A 21,233-nucleotide genomic window follows, 5' to 3' on the forward strand; every position below is an offset into this window, starting at 1 on the left:
TAGGAGGAGATGACGGCTATACTGTATATATATAGACCATTTACAACCATTTCACATCCTATTGTCACCATGAACTATCCTCTCAACAGACTTCTTTGGCAATACGGTAAATATCATTACATTACCTTTAATCTATTCAAGAATAGACTTCAAAGCAGTATTATCTGATTGGTTATTTTAATTTGGCTGACATATCAATCCAATGTGCGAATGTTACCAAACCTGCATGAACTTTAAAGGAAAAATCCAAGCAAAATAATGTATGATTCATTTTTCAATTTATCAGTCGTAATGGATTCATATTGAACTCAATTCATTTTAAATCGGCTCAGCATTGGCCCGCAATTTGCACTGATATACAACAAATACACATAGATTGTCATAAATTCCCTGTATGTGCTCTTTCTCAGTTGTGGTTGTTATGCTCCTGGAGGCTGAGTGGAGTTGGGTGTTCTGTGCTCCGGCTCCTCACTGTGTCTGTAAAGTGTTAGGAAGGACCAAGAAACTTACAGACACAATACGTCATGAAGCAGACAAGCTTGTGGCAGAATCTGTAAGTAATCACACATACACACAGTGCACAGCTCATGTTGCTTGTATGCATGTATGCTGTTAGAATGGCTGTTTGGATACTTTTTTGGAAATGTTGTGTTTCATTGCAGTCACCGTGCTCGCTCTGTTGTCCTGGGATTTGACACATGATATGCATGAAGTCATTATTCGCTATTACAGCACAGTTTGAAATCCGTCCTCCCCTGCTGCTTTTTAGTGCTGTAGAACTGTGACCTCATGGGTTTTCAGAAGTTCATTGCTGAATTATCTGATTACACACGAGAGAACATTACCTACTACACCCTCATACTGTCACACTAAAATACACCTTTTGTATAGTTTGTTCAGATTTTTGTGTTTGAAAGTGACCTGTATCTGACATTTGTACCCAGCTCTGCAGTGTAAGGCCATGCTCACGTAACACTTTGATCACATAACAGAATTGCAATACTGCTCGACCATTTGGATTGTGATATTTACCCTGCAGCTTAGCTCAGATGGAAGTTGCTCCGATGTACCCAACAAGGTGGTTGCCTCTGTCTCACCACTCACCCCAGTCCCTGTTGTATTTTTTCTACCAAGCTGCAACGTATTTCTAAGAGCAGATACAGATCAGATCTGGTACCACGAAAGCAAGGGCCTGAAATCTGATATTAACATTTGGTTTGTTCGCACTTCTCTGAAAATGTGCTGTGTGTCACACGTAAGCCTAATGTAAATGTAACTTTGTGGAAGTTTCACCACTCCAAGTACCTCCTTAGCAGTTATCCTCTGGTAGTCGCACTTCATTTGATATGGCTGTACTAATATCATATACGCTTTGATTCATTCATTTAGATTCTAGATTAAAAACAAATAAGTTATTATGGTAAAGTTTGAACCCTAAATATATTAAAACAAAATAATTTAAAATCTGGAAGTAAAGAATGTATCTCTGTGCCTAGAATAATGCAAGAGGAGAGAAGGTTGAATTTGTTTAAGACTTTTCACCTTTTTAACAGGAAAGATTTCATGGACCCATGACAGAGTCGATTCAAGACAGTACTGTCCCTGATTCTACAATATCTGGTACCAACGCCAGTGAGAAGCTACAGAACATCTGCACCAAGAATGAACAATTTGAGTGGCACCTTTCCAAAGTTCTGATGTATCACACTGACATTTGGAACACGGACCAAACCTTCCTGGATGTTTTGACAAGCATCAAGTCCAGACTGTCTGATCATTTGATCACAACAAAGCACTTACTAAATGTCCTCGACCCAGAATGCCCTCTGCCGACGAAGGCAGCCCTGCCAGAGCTGTCACACGATGACAACCATGCAAAAAAGAAGTATGTACAGGCTGTGGTATACAGGCTGAAAGATCTGTTTATACAACTGCTCAAAGAACTTACAGACATTGAAAAAAAGGAAGAGTGTGATAAAGCGAGAACAGTGACAAGGAAGCGAATGTAATTTAGTGTTTATTGATATTTATTTGAGTTGTTAATATAAGTGATTAAGTGTCCAACAGACAGTAGCATTGCCTGAAATGAATTTGGGTATATATTTATTTGATTTAAATTAAAATAATGATATTAATAATTTATTATGTCTGTCAAGAGGTTTATCCTTTCACATCAAGTGTGTTGTGTATTTGTTTGCTGGTTTTGCTTTACCAGGATTACAGAACTGATTTTAATGTGACATGATGGAAGGGGTTGGCATGTCCAATGAAGAACTTATCAAATGTTTTGTGTGGATCCAATCTTTATTTTTAAATGATTTCTTAACATTTCAAAATAGGGTGTTTTGTTTGAAAGAATTTGGAAAAATATCTGAAACACCTCTGCCTTACAGTGTTCTGTGCTGAGCTCAGAACTTATCAATCAACCCTTGTTCATCATATTGATGCTTGTCATATTGTCCACTCATAGACTAAAACGAGTTTAAACAGACATTTAGATCTGGATCTGGATTAGTGTTTGTCAAGCAAAATGTGAACTACAAAGATGAGATGATGCCTTATTTTTGATATTTGATGCATGACTAATGATCATCACTTCACAATATACAAATTCCCTGTTGTGTTTGGTTATGCACTGTGAATAAACGTCCACTGCAAAGTCACTGTGTGTCTCCTGGTTTCTGACTATGTCTCTCCAAACCTGTAGGATCATTTGCTTTCGTCTCTGATTTGCACAAAATGTCAAATTGTTTTGTATATGCATATGTTTTAGGAGTTGAGTAATTGTTTCTATTCAGCGAGCAAAAATACGAGTGTTAGCCCTGATTAAAGTAAACTCATCAGCAGTTTTCAGCACATCCTTAAGCACAAAATGATAGAGACTGTTGTGCAAGGTGTCGCTCTATCAGAGGAAACCAATCTTGAATGGTTTGCTAATTTTTTCATCTTCCGAAGATAAGGCAAACTATGAGTTGTGAAACCGTTATCTGGTCACACGTCTCCTCTGAGACACTGTTGAGTATAAAATGTGTGACGGCACATTCATTGCTATTACATCTGTTTGAATACGGACCGTATTTTAAGACAGACTATATGTCAGAATGAAATACAGAGCAGGTAAAGTTTGTCATGCAGCTCACTTTCTCCATTCATCACTGCAACCACATTATTTTTAATATGATATTTATTTTGGTACAGGAAACATCTTTGATGTAGATGTTGTGACTGTGTAACTTCCTTTGCAGATTTTCTGTGCATCTGGATTGTGATTCTACTGCACAGTTTGGATGCAGCCTATGAACCAAAGCAACACGCTTTGGCTTCCCTCTGCAGGCCGAAACAGCTGGCAGCTCTCACCAAAGCTCGGCTCAAAGAGAACGCCATCATCTTTGTAAGTAGCATCGACACATGATGATCTCCAAAAGTACCTGTGCTTGCTGAAGTACTTCTGAACTATTTCTTATACTTAAGTACATGGTGGAGGTCCCACTTTACATTTGTATAACATCACAAACACTACTTAGCAAAATGGTTTATATGATCTGAAAGCATTAACTTAAGTATTATTTCATTATCATTCATTATAACAAACTGGGAAGAACTGTTACTTTCTATAGGAACTTTTATTTAACAGGTAATATTTCTTATCCTTGATCTGAGCTCTTGTCATTTGTAATGAAGTGCATAGTGGTTTGGCTACTTTAACTCAAGTAGAGAGTCAGTTCAATGATGCACCGTTGAGACAATATCCTGAATACAAGAAAGGCAAAATGTAAAAACATGGTGAGTGCTGCTGGGTGTGATATCTCACTGCATTTAATAACAGATCTGATCTTTGAAAAGAATCAAAAAACAAAACAAAAAACAGATTGCAAATGCCATCTGTGCAAAATCTTCAAACACAGCATAAATGCGTACGGTGTCAAGAGTTCACGCAACGTTTTCAACAACAGGAATTCTTTTTCAGGTGGTTGGAGGGGGAAAAAAAGCTCAAAAATTATTGAACAGATTTTTGATGAAATGTGGTGTGAAGAGTTGTTCTGTGTGTCAGTGTTTGGAATCTCTGTAATTCCTCACAAGCAGTGTTTATGATGGTTAAAGTAATGATAGTGATGAAAAGTAACTGATATCTGAACATCTCACATTTTGTGGTTTTTCATACTTTCAAATCAGTTAAGGAAGGAAGAATGATGAGTAAAACTACACTTATCTTCACGTTGAACTTCTCAATAAGGAACTGAAAGTCACAGTTGTCAGATAAAGCATCATGTTTTCTCTGAAATGGAGTACAGAGTAAAAGTGTCACATTAAGACTGTTTTGGTGTCACTATGTGCTGTTGCTCTCAAGCTCTTCTGTTTGACCCTCATGGGATCTGAAAATGTGTCCGTCTTGTTTCAAAAACTTCAATCCAACCACAGACAAAACACAAACATTTCTGCAACAAATCAAAAATTTGTCAGTGGAAATTATGTTATTGTTATAAATGACTGAGAAATGTTTCAATCAAATTGTTGTTCGTTTAATTTGTTTATTTCTTTTAATTAAGATTTTTTTTTCTTCATCTCAGTCTGTGTGGACACCAATGACTTCCTTTCTACTCTGATGTCAGTGATGTTTTGCACTCAGGCGCTTCATTAAATTATTAGAGGAATTTGAAAAGATACTTTATAAGTCCACTGTCTGTCTCCCTTTCCAGGATGACGCCATTGGTGTTTGGTCTCCAGGCTTCCCAGCGCTCCGAGTCCCCCACAGCTATCCTCTTTCTTGGTCAAAGGTTCAGTGTCGCCTGGACTTCATGGCCCAAGGCCTAGAAGAAATTCTGGAGGACCAAAGGAGCAACATGAACCCGAGCCACACCTCTCTCCACAGGCAGCTCAAGGAGACCATCGCCATGGTTTACCTGCTTGAGCTTTGTGTGCAGGGTACTCACGGGGGTGAATGCTCATCAAAACTGTCGCCACCCAAAATACCCAAACAGACATTTGAGAGGAAGCAGTGGAGCCACACCATGCTGAAGGCATCTGAGGACTATCTGGCCTGGCTGGAAGACGAGGTCAAAATTGTCCAAATGTCAAAGGTTAAAGAGATAAATCATGCCAAACCTAAAGTTCGAAAGGTTCTAAACCTTAAGATGTACTCGGAGGGGAGCGGATACCTCCCGTAAAAATACTTTTCCAATTTGAGAATACTGCTTACTTGTGATATAAAGCACGTTGGTATACTTTTGGTATATTAACTTGTTTCACTTTCTTTATTCTATACATACCATTAGGTTAATATCAAGGAGGTACAATGTTGGTGCATAAGCTTGTTCAGTCTTGATGGCAGTACTTTTTAGAATGTTGATGATTAAGAAGTCTTACAAGCAATATGAATAGATGTAACCACTATCAGTAGATTTATTCAGATATTAAGAAGTTTCTTTTGTTTCCGGTTTACTAACTGTATCATCAAAGGCTTTGTTCAATTAAACTTAGTACTTTTTCTACATTTCCCATGTGACAGTAATTAATCAGCCTGCCAAAGAGGAAATGAGAAGCGGTTCTAATATATTTCCTAATTACAACAGTTTGTTTTCTCTGCCTTCAGAATGATTAATTGATTTGCTCTGGCCATGTTTCCCTTGTGGAAGCGCCACACCGCCTGAGGTAGAGAGAGTCGCTGAGAGGCATCACCTCTCCACAGCCCTACTTTGGACTCCAATCACCGTATTCCACAGTGAGATGTGTGGACAGATGGACAGAGCGCGCTAAGGCAGATAAGTCTGTCACACTCCCGTCACAGCAGTGTAAGGGAACAATGACAAAGTAACAAAGATTAATGTGAGCCCCCTCCTCCTCAAATTAACTCCTCAATTAATATGCAGTGCAGAAAGTCCAGCTTTCATCGGTTCTATGGAAGTCTTAACATAATACGGGAAAATCAGTAATATTCCAGACATATTCATACTTTCTAGTTTCTTATGGACCTTTGAAGACTATTCAATACTCTTTGTTAAACTAGCAGGTTTGTCTGAAGGTTTTGCTTTTTCTTTTCAAACACCTCAGCTGATCCAAACCAGATCATATGGGAATATCTTTTGATTGATCACATTCAACCCACTAAATTCATTTGATTCTTGGTCACCGGCCTTTTGTTAGGCTACAGGTACATTAGCTTTACATCTCTAATATATTGCACTGGTGCACTGTTAAAAAACCCAAACATTGCTCTGAAACATGATACTCACAAGCCGTGTCATTTCACAGTCACTTTTATTAAATAGCTATTCCATAAGCATGCACTATACACAGAATTAAGACACATTCTTTGCCGTTGTCGTTCAAGAAACGCCATACTACCGTCACTGTCTAAAATCAGGGATGAATCATATTTTAGGTGATGATCTGATGCGTTTCTGAGGGATGAGCTGCCTGTGATGTCGACCTGATGTTCATCATGGATGAGTTTATGAAGCCTTTGATGCACTTATGAAGTGTAAATAAAATCACATACAATATTTGTCCCTTTCGAGATGGGTGGGGTCTCTGAAATGTCTCCAGCTCTTTGCCACCGTCGTGCAAAAACCGTCCGAGACAGCAGCAGTTTGGTTGCAGAGACAGACGGGCCTGTTATCTCTCGCCAAGCACCCGAGGGCCTCTGAGTGTTTCATGGCCCCCTGCTTTTGCTGTACGTCCTTTAGCCGCGACGAGAGTGAAATGCTCAGACGGGAAGGAGCTCTGGAGGACTTTCCCCGTAGCAGTACTTGGCCTGGGGGTTTCGATAGGTGTTCTCGTGTTGAACACTCTGCAGGAACAACAAATATATCACCAGAAACGTCTATTAAGTCAGGCTATAACCCGGAGGACTTTTGTGACTAAAGCGAACACACATACAGGCTGTAGACGACTCAAGTGCTGAAATAGTTACGAGAAAATAATCTACTGATAATAATCTTAATAATAAATGGAGTCACGTAAAAAGACATTTGCTGGTTTCATCTTACCAAGGGAGGATTTTGGCTTTTTCTCTTATTCATTTTTTTAATAGAATCCCTTTTGTTTTTCAAGCAAAAAATGTAAAAAGTCAATTTGAAAGCATCATCAAGAGCCCTGGGAGGTTATAATGGACATTTGTCATTATTTTGTGATTTCTTTTTTTTTTTTTTTTTTGAAAAAGCCATAGAATAATCAACAAATTACCCATTGCGGCAAATAACCAATTGCTGAAGCTCTAAACTCTGTGTTCATGCCCTAATTTAAACTGACACAGTAACGGTTCTGACATGGGTTCTGACATACCTGTGATGAGGTCCTGCACTTTGCGAGGCACAACTCAAAATGATCCTCCACAGCAGTAAAGAGATTCTGGAACCCTTCGGCTGCACGATTGAGAAAACGCTCGAGCAGAGGTTGCTGAGGAAGGAAGGGAACAGATATGATATAGACAAGCAAGATTCCAATCTATTTCTCTTCTTTTGCATGCATTTCAACATGTACGTACACTCAGATCAATCAGCGTTCTTGATGTAGCAGATTACCTTGTCTGGCTGGAGGCAGCAGGACACGCAGTACTCGTAGATGTTACAGCAACCGTTGGCCAGGCAACTTTTACAGATGTACTGTCTGCTGCTGGGAGCGTTGACGTTACAGCAGCCATTCACCAGCAAGTCCTTCCTCTCACAGACATAACCTGGGAAAACAGACACAAAGACAAACATTTACTCATTACGGCATTAAAGACAACAAAGCAGAGGGATGGGGTTAATGAATTATCTTCACAGTTGAGACCAGACGGCCGCATTCCTCACCCAGTTCGTCCGTGAGCAGTGTCTTGCCCTGGATGGAGTTTCTGCACTGAGTGATTTGCCGGCTGCTGTTGCCCAGGTTGAAACGCACTTTCCATGGGATGCGGTGGTCCGAGTCTCTAACCTCCAAGAGCGTGCGGTCCCTTATAGTCCGCTCCTCCTGCAAAAACACACAGCGGCACACCATGAAATGCTATGAAAGAAGGATTTAGTTTGAAGAGCTTCGGAAAATAAAATGGCTTCAAAAAAACTAATCCTGAAACGACCCACATTCAGTATTACTGGACTGGTATAAGGGCGGCAGTAGCTCAGTCCATAGGGGACTCAGCTTGGGAACCGGAGGGTCGAAGGTTCAAGTCCCCGTATGGACCAAGAAAGTGGACTGGCAGATGCATTGCGGAGTCAAAGGGTAGAGGTCAAAATCATCTTCCATTAAAACCCTTCACTTGTTTTATCCAGACTAAATAACAGATGTAATCACAAAAATAAAACCTGGACTAGACTTAGGCCAACCCAACTCCTGATTTCCTAGGGAGAGTTCTGATGAAAGCTGCTCCACGGATCGCCAGACTGGTGGGACCACACACACACACACACACTGTACCTGTACCTGCTTGAGTGTGCTGGTGAGGAAGTAGATGAGGGACAAGCCGAACACGACCCCCAGCACCCAGCGCTTTCTCAGCAGACGCCGCAGCATCATCATCATGGCATGGCTTCCTCAGGGAGACGCCGGTGACAGTCTCACAGCATGAACCCCCCCGCTTCAAACCTCCTGACTTTAAAGTACTTGTTAGGAATTTGCGATGACGTAACAAACTCCACCGAAACGTAAGCGCGAGCTAACTGTTAAGCGCGTGGAGGCTAGCTTGTAAATAGGCAGCTAACCCATGTTGTTGCTCGCTTCCGACCGTTGAAGCTGACGGGACAGGGTCACGAAAGCGAGAAAGCGTGGAAGTTGTTCACACACGGTTCCAGCAGGACCTGTCCCTTCTGTAAACGCCTGGCTAACTGTCGTTACCGTTAGCTAGCTGACATGTTTGGCGTTAAAACTTAAACGTAGCCACTTCCCTCGACACAGTTGCGTTACGCACCACAGGTACGCCTTTTGTGAAGAAAACAAACAGCTCAATAATTCCCGGGATTATGATCAACAAGCTACAGATCCGTATAGTATCGTAGGATATAAAAGATTCCCATCAGCAAAACAAAATTCCAATACGGATACGGTGTGTTTGGACGAGGCAGCTGATTGGCCGAGAAGAGCCCTCGGTGACGTCACACCGGAAGAGCTTCCATTCTTTTTTGGGACTAGAAGTCTGGACGTCGGAGCATCTTTAGTAGCAACACAAAAGGCTCCACCACAAACAATGACAGTCGCAGAGGGATAAATCAGAGCAGCCATTCAGGTAAAGCATGAAAACGGAACATTAGATGGATGAACAGGGAGCAGGATAGCCGAACCTGCACGTTATTATGGGCTCGTCCACTGTTGTGATGTTTTGCGTTGTGCGTTTTGCAGGAGTGGACCATGTGGTGAGGAGCGGTATGCCATGCAGAGGAGACACAGCAGCAACACCGATGGCATGCCCACTGAAAGGTGAGCAGGGAGGGAGGTTCAGGATCAGGCAGGGATGAGGGGCCTTCATCATGATGAGATCACCCGCATGAGCGCCCAGTGCTTTTATTTAGAGGTGTATAAGTGGAGGTCAGATTGCAAAAGCCGCTGTTTTAGCCTTATGTGATCATCCGTTACAACTGACACCCACTGGAATCACAGGTGGATGTCTCTGAAACTCTATGCAGAGCTGTTAAACACCTCAGTCCCCCTATAAGTGTTTGGTTGGGTTGATATCTGGTGACGGCATGGTGCATACCATTTGCATCATTTCCATACCATTACCAAGCCACTCGGTGACCCCTCATGACCTGTGGACGCGGACATTGTCATCATGTCTTTCATTTTCGGGGAGGCAGTAGCTCAGTGGGTAGAGCTTCCGCTTGGGAACTGGAGGGTCACCGGTTCGAGTCCCTGCCAAGGTGCCCCTGAGCAAGGCACCGAACCCTCAATTGCTCCCCCCTCTGCGTAGGGTGGTAATGTAATGTAAGTCGCTTTGGATAAAAGCGTCTGCCAAATGCTTGTAATGTAATGTAATGTAATTTTCATTGTGGGCCAAAATCATCCCCATACCGGTTAGTTTGACAATTTCCAGTGTTTTGAAGGCATTTCCAGACTCCTCAATTGCTCTTCTATCCATCCATTCATTATCCATCACCGCTTATCCACTAGTGGGTCGCTGGAGCCAATCCCAGCTGTCAACGGGCGACGGCGGGGTACACCCTTGACAGGTCGCCAGTCCATCGCAGGGCACACATAGACACACAGACAACACTCACTCTCACATTTGTACCTACAGATAATTTTGTCACCGAATTAACCTGCATGTCTTTGGACTGTGGGAGAAAGCTGGAGTACCCAGAGTGAACCCACACAGACATGGGGAGAACATGTAAACTCTACACAAACTCCACAGAGAAAGGCTGTGAGGCGCAAGTGCTAACCACTGCACTACCGTGCCGACCCTCTTCTAGCCATACCGCGTGAAATATATCCCAGCTACTGTACAGTAAAGCAGATTTGTAACCCACAAAGATGGACTGTTCCCCCTCAACCAAAAAAAGATGGCTGCTAGAAATGCCACATGTCTTCATTCAAAACCAAACTGAGTTTTCTTGGCCTGTAGACCAAGGCAACGTTATTTTTGACTGCTCTCTTTTTATTAGATGCATGAATAAAACTTCATCCTTTGAAACAGGTTAAAACTTTGCTTTGCTGTGCCATGCAAAGAACACTTGTATTAATCCTCCTACACAGGAGCCGTAGCCAGACCCTGGGATCAGACAGCAGCCTGGATGAGGGTGGAGTGTTTGACTGCCTGAAGCCTGACTCGCCCACCTCACCCCAGCAGCTCTTCTCCGGCCTGGTGGGTGTTCCCTCCGGCTCTGTCTCCTCTGCCCCCTTCCAAGCTGCCGGCTTAGTTCTGGGCTCGTCCCCTGACGTTTTTATCCAGATGACCTCCTTGTCCAGGGAAGACGGCGGCCCCCACCGCACGGAGGTTGGACCTTACCTCCCTCGGCCGCCCCAACACCATCACCACCACCACTTTCACCACCAGCAGCTGCAGCACAGGACCTCCTCCCTGCTTCAGCAGGCCACCACTGCAGCTGGTTCAGAGAGACACGGCTCCAGGGAGGAGTCGCAGGAGGACCCGTCCACCCCGGCCCCAGCTCTGTCTGAGCTGAAGGCAGTGGTCACGTGGCTGCAGAGGGGCTTCCCTTTCATCCTCATTCTGCTGGCTAAAGTTTGCTTTCAGCACAAGCTCGGTAAATCAGCTTAGTTATAGTGCAACAAAGTTCAGCAGCAACATATGGTGAGAAGTCACATCGGTTAGGTTCAATAACAACGTTGCTCCTCTCTCTGACAGGGATTGCTGTGTGTGTGGGGATGGCCTGCACATTCACCTTCGCCAATTCTACATTTAAGCACCAAGTGTCATTACGGGTAAATACACATATGTAGCGATGCACTGATGCATGTTTGTGAAAGAAATGCCAACATTTCATATTGGTTAATAGCAATATTGATGCCAACATATTGTTTTACTTCTTTAAATGCAGAGGCATAGCAGCGTTAGCTTTCCCTTATTTTATTTAATTGTTCACAAAAAGGTCACAATACCTTTTAATGTCTAGCATATTTTATTAACAGAGCTGTAGAACAACCACAACCTCCAATTAAACACAAACCAACCCCAATAAGATTTACATAGTTGTTTATGATTACAACCTAAACAGAATTTACAGCTGCTTTTTGAAGAAATTAGAATGCGTTCTTTTCTGTGTTTATTAGTGAGAAGTTTAGGTTAAAAGTCCAAGGTGTTATTATATAATGTGATTGGTCTTTGTGAAGATGAAACACAGACTAGGAGTAAGGAAAGCTCTAGTGAAATAAAGTCCTACATTCAAAAAGAAACATTTTTCCTCACTTCATCTGTTATTGTTCACGTTGAGCAGCTCTGGACAAGCGTGTCATAAATATTAATCAAAATGTGTAAGTCTTGCCCTTCTCCCCCACACTTGCTCAGTTTTCTGCCTCACACACTTGTCACTCATTCTAATGAGCTGTCTTGCTATGAAAGAGCTCGAGTGTGAGGTCAGCACAGGTGATAAGGAAGCAGACGGCAAAAGGAGACAGTTAGCAGAGAAAAAAAGCTGACTGTCTCTTTTTGTAAAAAGTTTAATTCCGATAGTGAGTGACATCAGAGAAGTGGACAAACAAGCTCTTAATTTAATTATTTTACTTTCTTATTCTTACATTTATTTGTCATTTTATTAAGAAAAAAGTCTGGTAAAAGTGTATTCTACTCCATGTCTCTGCTGGCACCAGGAGGAGCGCTCTGTGTTTGCTGCTCTGTGGATCGTGGCGTTCCTTGCAGGGAACATAGTGTACATCTACTACACATTCAGTCAGGAGGAGCTGCACAACAGGTAGTCATCACTCCACTGTCTATACAGCAGCTGTGTTTGCCTGTCATCCTTATCATTTTGTTTTACATTACTTTTATTTGCATTTCTAAGTTTTCCATGCATGTAAGCAACATTCTATTTATGTCTACTTCCTTTAGGAATGTTGCTGTACTTGTATGGTTCTTGTCTTGTGAGTATTTTTTGTTCATTTTATTATTTTGTGAACCACAGAGTATCCCAACAAATAGGCTTTGAGTTCAGCAAAATGCAATGAAATGGTTGATTTGTGAAAACAAAATTCCTGCTCCTAGTACAGGCTGCTGTCATCTCACACCTTCACTACTATAATACCTTACTGGCAGGTCTATTGCCATGTGCATTCAAACCTCTACAAATCATCCAGAATGCAACAGCTTGTCTGACTTAATGTAAACATCCTGATGTTTTGTCTTTTCTAGCCTCATATTTGCCAAACCCAACCTCAACAGCTTCGATTTCTTCAATCTTATCTGGGCTGTGGGCATCACTGACTTTGTCCTCAAATTCTTCACCATTGGCCTGAAGTGCTTTGTCCTCTTCCTGCCCAAGATTCTCCTGGCCTTCAAATCCAGGGTAAGACATCCTCTAGTTAAACATTACTGAGATTTCTTTTATCAAACTCACAATTTTAACACCCTTGGAGTACTGAATTGATTGATTTGTGACTTTGTGACATTCCATATTACATGATCACAACATACAGTATTGTAGCACAATTTCGAATTAGTCCAGCATAATAGGGTTGTCTGTTATTGTGGCATTAATATCAACACAGTCTTGACACATGATATTTGATGAATGATAACATCCAGATCATTGGTTTAGAGATTGTGAGGGTTTACGTAGACTGCAATAAGTTTATTGTTTTTTATTCTCAGTTATAACATCACTAAACTAAATTAAATTCTCAGTTGTAACATCACTAAACTAAACAAAGATACAACACTCAACATTTCCTGCAGGGGCATGACAGCAAAATCTAAAACGTGTAAAAGAACTTGAGGTATTTAATTAATCACATTGGTCTCACACCTCTGCACACATCTGTTTACTGCCAGCTGCTGTTTTCAGTGTAGTTTTGGAGCAGCACTTTTCATTTCCGCGAGCCAGAAACTATCTCGGCCTCCTTGTGCCGTAGCATTGCAGTTTATTGATTATTGATTGATTGCCTGTACGATATCAGGCATGATGTTGTGATATGGCAGCACTTTGGTAAATAGAGAAGAAACATGCAGCGGGTGATCAAGGACTGCCAATTTGAATTCAGAAAGTAAGACTTCAACACAATTCTCTAATGATTGTTACATGTAATCTGCAGCAGACCGAGGTTGGTAACAGCTGAGTAGACAAACCCATGATGTATAATGTATAAACTTTGTTTTAGTCGCCAAACAAGTCAAAGCTGAACTTCACAGTGACTTTCCAGACTTGAATGGTGCACTTGCACATCCTTGAAGTGTAAGACGTAATTATTATTATTTTTTATTTCCTTTGAGATTTCAACTTAATTAAAGTACAGAAGCTTCGAGTAAATAAGAAAGGGTCACGCTCCTAGTTAATTGGAATTCTAAATACAAAGGAATTCACCCGAGCAGAAAAATCAACAAGCTGAGGGAAATGAAGTTTGACAAAAATGCATGAAAGGCACACACGCTCTCTAAATTGAGTCGTTGAGAAACTGATGTATTCATGTCTAGCCACAATATCAGGACGAGAAACTACTGGTTTCAAGGATGACTGCTGGAGATACACAAATGAAAGTTAGTTTAGAAAAAGAAAATTGAGTGAAAAGTGCAAAGAAATAACATCAACCGAGTGAACGAAGTGCTGAAGGGTCACAGTGTGAAGCTGTTTTGTATTCATAAGGTTTTAAATGGTTCTTTGTAGGTGAGCCGGAGCACGTGGGTGTGTGTGCGTGGCTGGCATGGCCTAAGGGAGCAGAATATGACTGCAAACACATACGCGCACAGATTTCCATTTCCATGCAGCTTGTATTCCTCGTGTGTGTTTGTGTGTTGGAGGGGAGCAGGAGGAGGGGTTGCGAAGTATTAGGATTAAATTTTCCACTGATAAACAGACCTGCAGGCCTATCAGAACCACCACAGCCAGCAAACTGAGCTCATTTGCCCTCGAGAGGGTTGCAGGGGTGAGGTCATCTCTCCCTTGAGCTGGACCATTACCTGTACACTACACACTCACACACACAGATGTGTTCTCCACAATATCATAGCATTTAGGGGTATACAGTTCATCTTGAATCATAGGGATTCTGAGACTATCATTGCTGTCTTCTCTCGGATCATACTGCATAAAGGGACAAACTGTCGTGTCAATTCTGATCTGCAAGGTCTCACATAATCAGCCTTTCCACTTCATTACTGCATCCAACGACGGATGCACTAATGATCCGACATGATTACTGCAGGCGGTGTGAGTCTGCACAAGTGATAGCACGCAAGTCTACTTTAGGTCCTTGTTTATTTTGGTTTGGGCAACTATGCTTGTATTGCTTTAATGAGACGGATGAGTCTGTTGCCAGTTTCCCCTGAAGACGTTCTTACATGCGGTGTAGAATTGGGGCACATTGACAGAATTCAATCAAGGGATTTGAATATGATGATAGAATGGTCACTTCACTTTAAACGATTCAAATGCTATGACGTGTTCATATACAGTTCATCTCAGACAGCTTACATTAGTAGGCTGTGTTAAATAAAGCAGCTATTCCATTCAACAGATCATGATCTCTATGGGAAACGGTTATTAATAATGACATATTTGAATGGGTTCTTTGGAATGAATACGAAAGCAATAAGGAGTAGTTATTGGCAGGATGGCTTAGCAGATATTTGATGTAAAGTAATGGCACTGGTCACACTGTTTGATGGAAAAGGTAACTCAAAACATTGCACTTTAAACTTTATCCTTTTTGCGTAACACCTTGTTTCTGCCTGTTGCTGATGGTGACAGCGAGGATGAAGATATCAAAGTAATGAAAAACAAGAAGCAGGAAGCTGCTTAAGCGAGGCCTGCAGTGGAGCTTACACAAACTATTTGGCTTGTGTCCAAGCCTTAGATTTGACAGTTTTCTGTGGGCGTGATGGGCACTGTGGGATACGGAACTGAGGGGACAATAAGGAAGATGAATTAGCCACTAGCAGAGGTCTTCCTCCCCTACCAACCTGGTTCCTCGTGGCTTTTTACCCAGAGTCATCAATCTTTGTCAGCTAACATCCAGGAAGTCATTATGCAAGCTGAGATGCCACAGGGGCCATCAGGGAATAAAGTTTGCCTTCAATACGGGTATGGCTTTAACCAACTCCAATACACTTAACACAGTTTGTGGCAGTGGGGACTTATTCAGAAGTTCATTTGTCCTCTGTGATTAGGCGGCAGAGGGGTGGTCCTTTTTTTTTAAAGGAAGCTAGCAAGCCCCCGTAGGGCTGGGCTCAATGTGGGCTCTGGGTAGCAGGTGGAAAGAGACGCTGCCAGTTTCCCGCCAGTGTGGGGAAATTGCCTGCACTGCTGCGAAACCGCGGAGCACTGGACAGCAGCCATGTTTGGGCTGCAGGCATGCTGTTTTAAGCTTTTAATACGGCGCTGCTCTTGACTAGATAGAAGAGTGCCCAGAAGCTGTTGAGAACTTACTGGTTTTTGTACATTCGGTGAGTGCACCAAACTATATGTATGCACTGCAGTGGATACCTATGAGTTCAGTTTGAGTACGACTGCTGATGGTTTTCTTTTGTTTACTGTTACTACGCCTCACATCAGCCGTCATCTGCTTACAAACACTAAAAAGGCTATTTCAATTAGTAGAGTGTGTACTTTTCTGTGTCTGTACAGGGTAAATTCTACCTGCTGATCGAGGAGCTGAGCCAGCTGTTTCGGGCCTTGGTGCCCATCCAGCTGTGGTACAAATACATCATGGGGGAAGACCCCTCTAACAGCTACTTCCTGGGAGCCACTCTCATCATCATCTACAGCCTCTGCAAGGTAACCACCCAAAGGTCAAATGCACGATTTGAGAGTGTTTCTTAGTTTCAATTTAGCCGTGCCATTATTAGGAGTATTATAACTTAACTGTTGTCAATTGCAAAAACCGGGCTCATGGGTCACATTAAGGCCAGGTCACTAATAATAACCAAAAGGTTTATGGTGAACATTGTTGGAATGTTAGAGCCATAAATCTGCAGTCTCTATGTCATTACGATGGACAGTGAAGGCACATTAGACTGGAAACATGTTTGGGACTACAAAGGTAATACGTCCTAGTCAAATGAGCAAGGGTACTGTCCAGAATTTATAATGGCACGACAGAAGAAGTCAGAGGGTAAACAAAACTGCTCGGGAAACTTCAGTTAGACATCAGTGCAAATGCAGTTTGTTTTGCAATAACAGGACCTGAATAGACTTCAGAGAGAATCTATTTCGACTACGAGTCAATTTACCATTATGAGTGGGAACATGAAATAGTGAAACCAAAAAGGGAACTTGGATCAGATAATCTGTGAGGCCGCAGAAGACGAGCAGTGATGATTTACACAGTGCAGAGGTCACTATCATGTGTTCAGGCTTGTGTTGATATGCCTGTGACTCACCGGCTGACGTTTTTCACAAGCATAATCTTGAGAACAAATGATGAAGAAGTTATGTGCCATTTCCTGGGTGTGGACAAAGTGTGTGTTGAGGTGCAGCACTCTGGTGTTTTCCAACATGATGGCCTTTGGTGTGTCAGCGTCGTGTTTACCGATGCGCATCAGCTGCTGATTTTGAAATGCTCTCAAGTCACGCAGGGCAGCAGAAGAACAAAGGTTAATGAAATTTGTCTTGGTGACGCCGCCTTGCTGGTCCACATGGTTACAGACACTGTAAAACTTCACATAAAAACAATACAAACAGAATCACAGTTGATAACATTACCCAGAACGTTCACACGTCCAAATCTAATTTACACTTCATCAACATTTTCACACCTTTAATGGCAAAAGCGTTGCGCAATCCCTGCAAACAACACCTTCGTTTCAGGTGTTAAGCAGATTAGCTGTGGTAGGTATTAACAGGCGGTTACAGAAAGATGTCTTACACAGAGGAATCCTGAATCTCATTACTTATTGTTATCACCTTACTCTACTTTTGTGTTACAAATTCATTTAGGCAAGCAGGGAGTCTGCTGTAAACGGTCTTCTAACTTTGAGGAGTATTTTGTAGGGATCAATGGTGTTTTCTACACCATGTGTCTGGCATAGGTTCATAGCTTTATCAAGTATGTGTAGCATTAGAAGAACAACATTGGGACAAGGTGTAGCATAATTGTGTAGAGGCTATGTGTAGGATTTACAGGCCTGTCAGTTGTTATTGCATTTGCTCACAGAAAGCTGATTCCACTCTTTCTTCATTTCCTGTAGTCCTTTGACATATGTGGCCGCGTCGCTGCCATACGCAAGGCTATGGTCATGTTCTGCAGCCCTCAGGTCAGACACCATGACACCTTTCAATTTGACTGTTTTTACTTACTAGGTACAGTACGCACACAGTTAAGTTGAACACTGGACTTTTATGAATGAGATCATTAATTCAGAGGTGTTTATTTTTGACTATCACACCTGCCGCTCTTTCTTTTGGCCCCATCCAGAGTTATGGTATGAGAGCCAGCAGTCAGCAGTGCAGTGAGGCGGGAGATGTCTGCGCTATCTGTCAAACTGATTTCAGAGACCCTATAGCTCTTCTTTGCCAGGTAAGGATTCAGTGATGTCCCAGCATTTGGTAGAATGGTGAATTTAGATGCAAAATGAATAAATGGATAACGCACAATTAGGTGCTCAAGTACTCAAACTGACCTAGTAAGGGGAAGGCAGAGAACAGCTCTACTGTTTCCGTTGTGGTGTGTTCTCTACTGAGTGATAAGAGAAAGGTTTTAACCTTATCAATTTCCCTTTATTTGACATGAAAAGCAAGATGCATCTCAGCTTATTTGTCAAGTATAAAACAATAAAATCATCAGTTTATTTCCCATGTGGTCATTCATATCAAAAACCGCAGCAATGATACCTGCCAGCATGTGTTAAATGAATGCTAACTAGTTAAACTGCATGTAGAGATATTCCTCTACATGCATGAGTTGTGAAAAACAAAGGAATCAACATACGCATAGATACAAATCAATGCTTAACAGCTTGTTTAGCATCATAAAAGTACTTTTTGTACAAGCCTTCTCTTAGCTTAAATGATTTCTGTTAAAGACGCACCGGCAATCTATCACACACTACCTATTATTACACTTATACGATAGCTTATTGCCAAAGAAAGAAACTCGACTTGTGTTCCAGCAGTAATCGTTTAAACTCAATCTAACATTTCCGATACTTAACGCAGGAGTACATCTCTTACATCACTTCTTTGAAACACATTTTTTTCCCCATGCAGCATGTGTTCTGTGAAGAATGCCTGTGTTTGTGGTTTGACCGGGAGCGAACGTGTCCGCTGTGTCGTTCCACTGTCATCGAGACACTGCGATGCTGGAAGGACGGCACCACTTCTGCTCATTTCCAGATCTACTGAGGTCCGATGACATCATGCCCAGAAAGATGCGATTGTACTCTGCTGCAAGTTAGATAATCCTGTTTCTGTTTAAACACCATTCTCTGTTTATTTAAGTTTTGAAAAAAAATGACTTGGTGCAATCATATGAATCCTGGCCTGTTGTTAGTTGTCATGATGATAGTAACAGTCATGGACATTTCCCTCACGACTCGCTGGGTGAAATTTGTTTTTAGCATGTAAATACTCACAGCAAACACTCAACAGGCAAAAGTTGAGAAATTAATAGTTGTACAAATTATTAATATTTGCACAACATTTGTATACTTACTTTAATTTAGCCTTTTTTTTTGTATTTCAGTAGTAGTAATTCATTTCATTCATCAAGACCATTTGAACAAACATGAAAGACCCAGAGTACTTTCTTAAGGTAACATAAGTTCTGGGTTAGCAAAAATTGGTTCTATTTTCTTTTTGTAATTAATTCCTGTGTACATATAATACTTGACACATGTCGTCATTTAGACAGTACATGTGGTCACAGATAATGACCTCAGTGCAGTTTCATGTATATGTGCTTGAATATTTATTCACAGCAGCAGCTCACATCTAATTTACTTACATTGTACCTGGTTGCATATTTCCTGTGATTTCCTCTGATATTGATACTTACATTAATTTGATTTAAAAAAAAAAAACAATATCACTTGTTTGCATGCAGACCTAAGATTCTGTTTTGAATGACACTAAGACATTTTAATTAAATGCAGACAATTTCTCCAGAAAATCTTTATTCTGACTACTCAAAATCCATATGAAATATTCAAGAAGTATAAACGTCAAAACACATTATAAAAGACGGTTTTCTTAACTCTGCTTACATGACACTTGTAAATATCAGTAAAAACAGCTTATTTTCAGAAATCACAGACAGCATGACATCATAGCTCCCTATGCGCAGGTCTTGTATCTTGTTTTATGTAGTGCCACTTAACAATGCCCCCAAACATTAATGCTAAAGCACAGAGGAATGTGTAAACACCAACTAAACACTGTAGAAAACACATATAAAAACCAAATTTCCTATATTTACATGTGTTTACAGTATAGCTTATATAAAAAGTACAGTGCGTTACAAAGCCCCCAAAACAAAATTTCTAATGGGTATTACACTGCATTTCCAAGGAATGCTGAACAGATTGTTGCCTACATACATATCAAAGTCTAAATATTTGTTTTAATTGAGTAATATCATGGGAGGTGAAATTTCAAAGGAGTCCTATTAGTAAGCTTTTCCCTCTGCTGCACCAGGGGAGGATGACATCACCGTTTTCTAGCTGGGACGACAGAGTCAGACTGTCACGCAGGGGGGCAGGGTGTGCAAACTGACGGCAGGACTGTTCGGGCTTATGTGTGCCAGCTTTTTTCTTTCTTTTTTATATCAAACTCAGAGCACCCATATTTGTTACAAATGAGTCAGGACACTTTGTTCCTGAAACATATCCCCCCCTCCTGCTCCTCCTCCTCCTCTTCCGCTTCTTCTGTTGGTCTTGCAGCACTTTCTCTGGGACCACCCCTCCACTCTACTTGATTTTAGTGCAAATGTTGTGAGCCCCTTTCTTTCCTTGTGCATGGTCCTAAAGGCACCATCTATACAGGATATAAATATGCAATTACTTTACATTCATTATTTACAAAAGAGCCTTAAAACACAGCGGGAGTTTTGACCTTTCTGGAGCAGTATAAACAAAATAGTGTGCAGTTACTTCTAACCATGCACACTACAGAAATTGCTAAATAAATGTAAGCCTCTTTTTTTTTTACTGAAAAACAAACTAGAAGAGAAGTCCAAGGGAGAAAATAAAGGGAAACAACTAAACCTATAAGTACATGTGTTTATTTATTTTTTACATTATTTTAAGAATGTGGAATTTCACGGCCATGTTTACATCATGGTGCATGCTGAAATAAAGCAAAATGAAGCAAGTCTACTGTCCTGAGTTAATGAGGTGGTTGTTGTTTTTGCTGATTTTGTTATATATGTGTAAATAAATGTGTGTGTGTGTCTATTTTGTAAAGCTTACTTTTTTGTATCTAACTTTTGTTTCACATAAATAAACCATAAATTATTAATTCGGCTCACACATAGATATTCCATATTTTAACATATTACACACACGCTCACGCTCACACACACAAACATACACATACACATACACATACACACACACACACAGGTATCGCCACTTAGAGCCCACCTGTTGCTGGTGTCGCCGCCTCGCGCCGGCTCGCGCCCTACAGGTGCCGCCTCGTAACGAGCAGCACGAGCACTGTGAGGTG

At 41.4% G+C, this 21,233-nt stretch overlaps 3 protein-coding genes across 4 annotated transcripts; 2 read left to right on the plus strand and 1 right to left on the minus strand.

The window, feature by feature from the left end:
• Positions 1-2,999: 2,999 nt before the first annotated feature.
• Positions 3,000-5,491, plus strand: LOC143001389 (uncharacterized). Its single transcript, XM_076150986.1, has 3 exons — positions 3,000-3,117; positions 3,246-3,391; positions 4,698-5,491. The coding sequence occupies exons 1-3, from the start codon at positions 3,102-3,104 to the stop codon at positions 5,163-5,165; spliced, it is 630 nt and encodes a 209-aa protein (XP_076007101.1). The 5' UTR covers positions 3,000-3,101; the 3' UTR covers positions 5,166-5,491.
• A 747-nt stretch (positions 5,492-6,238) lies between these two features.
• On the minus strand, positions 6,239-9,027 carry spring1 (SREBF pathway regulator in golgi 1). Of its 2 annotated transcripts, none has more exons than XM_076151035.1 (5): positions 8,392-9,027; positions 7,791-7,947; positions 7,521-7,672; positions 7,282-7,395; positions 6,239-6,787 (listed from the first exon to the last, which is right to left on the minus strand). In XM_076151035.1, exons 1-5 carry the CDS (start codon positions 8,494-8,496, stop codon positions 6,704-6,706), a joined length of 612 nt encoding a protein of 203 aa, XP_076007150.1. In that variant the 5' UTR covers positions 8,497-9,027; the 3' UTR covers positions 6,239-6,703. The 2 variants fall into 2 exon arrangements, with proteins under 2 accessions (XP_076007150.1, XP_076007151.1); XM_076151036.1 differs by having other exon boundaries at positions 8,398-9,024.
• A 25-nt stretch (positions 9,028-9,052) lies between these two features.
• Positions 9,053-20,953, plus strand: rnft2 (ring finger protein, transmembrane 2). Its single transcript, XM_076151037.1, has 10 exons — positions 9,053-9,196; positions 9,310-9,387; positions 10,663-11,171; positions 11,273-11,349; positions 12,235-12,335; positions 12,773-12,926; positions 16,200-16,349; positions 17,762-17,827; positions 17,989-18,090; positions 18,780-20,953. The coding sequence occupies exons 2-10, from the start codon at positions 9,341-9,343 to the stop codon at positions 18,912-18,914; spliced, it is 1,341 nt and encodes a 446-aa protein (XP_076007152.1). The 5' UTR covers positions 9,053-9,196; positions 9,310-9,340; the 3' UTR covers positions 18,915-20,953.
• The last annotated feature ends 280 nt before the right edge of the window (positions 20,954-21,233 follow it).

This window comes from Genypterus blacodes, unplaced genomic scaffold, assembly GCF_046128005.1.
Source record: "Genypterus blacodes isolate CSIRO-AG114 ecotype Tasmania unplaced genomic scaffold, CSIRO-AGI_Gbla_v1 ptg000053l_1, whole genome shotgun sequence".
Taxonomy (NCBI): domain Eukaryota; kingdom Metazoa; phylum Chordata; class Actinopteri; order Ophidiiformes; family Ophidiidae; genus Genypterus; species Genypterus blacodes.

What these genes read in the sequence shown, in the direction of transcription:
- LOC143001389 (XM_076150986.1), top strand. An exon ending in AAGAGAACGCCATCATCTTT is followed by an intron (nt 3,392 to 4,697) that starts GTAAGTAGCATC and finishes CTCCCTTTCCAG; the next exon opens with GATGACGCCATTGGTGTTTG.
- spring1 (XM_076151035.1), bottom strand. Translation starts at nt 8,496, where the DNA reads ATGATGATGATGCTGCGGCGTCTGCTGAGAAAGCGCTGGGTGCTGGGG. An exon ending in GCACACTCAAGCAGGTACAG is followed by an intron (nt 7,948 to 8,391) that starts GTACAGTGTGTG and finishes GTGTTTTTGCAG; the next exon opens with GAGGAGCGGACTATAAGGGA. An exon ending in ACTGCTCACGGACGAACTGG is followed by an intron (nt 7,673 to 7,790) that starts GTGAGGAATGCG and finishes CTGTTTTCCCAG; the next exon opens with GTTATGTCTGTGAGAGGAAG.
- rnft2 (XM_076151037.1), top strand. Translation starts at nt 9,341, where the DNA reads ATGCAGAGGAGACACAGCAGCAACACCGATGGCATGCCCACTGAAAG. An exon ending in GATGGCATGCCCACTGAAAG is followed by an intron (nt 9,388 to 10,662) that starts GTGAGCAGGGAG and finishes CCTCCTACACAG; the next exon opens with GAGCCGTAGCCAGACCCTGG. An exon ending in CAGGAGGAGCTGCACAACAG is followed by an intron (nt 12,336 to 12,772) that starts GTAGTCATCACT and finishes TGTCTTTTCTAG; the next exon opens with CCTCATATTTGCCAAACCCA.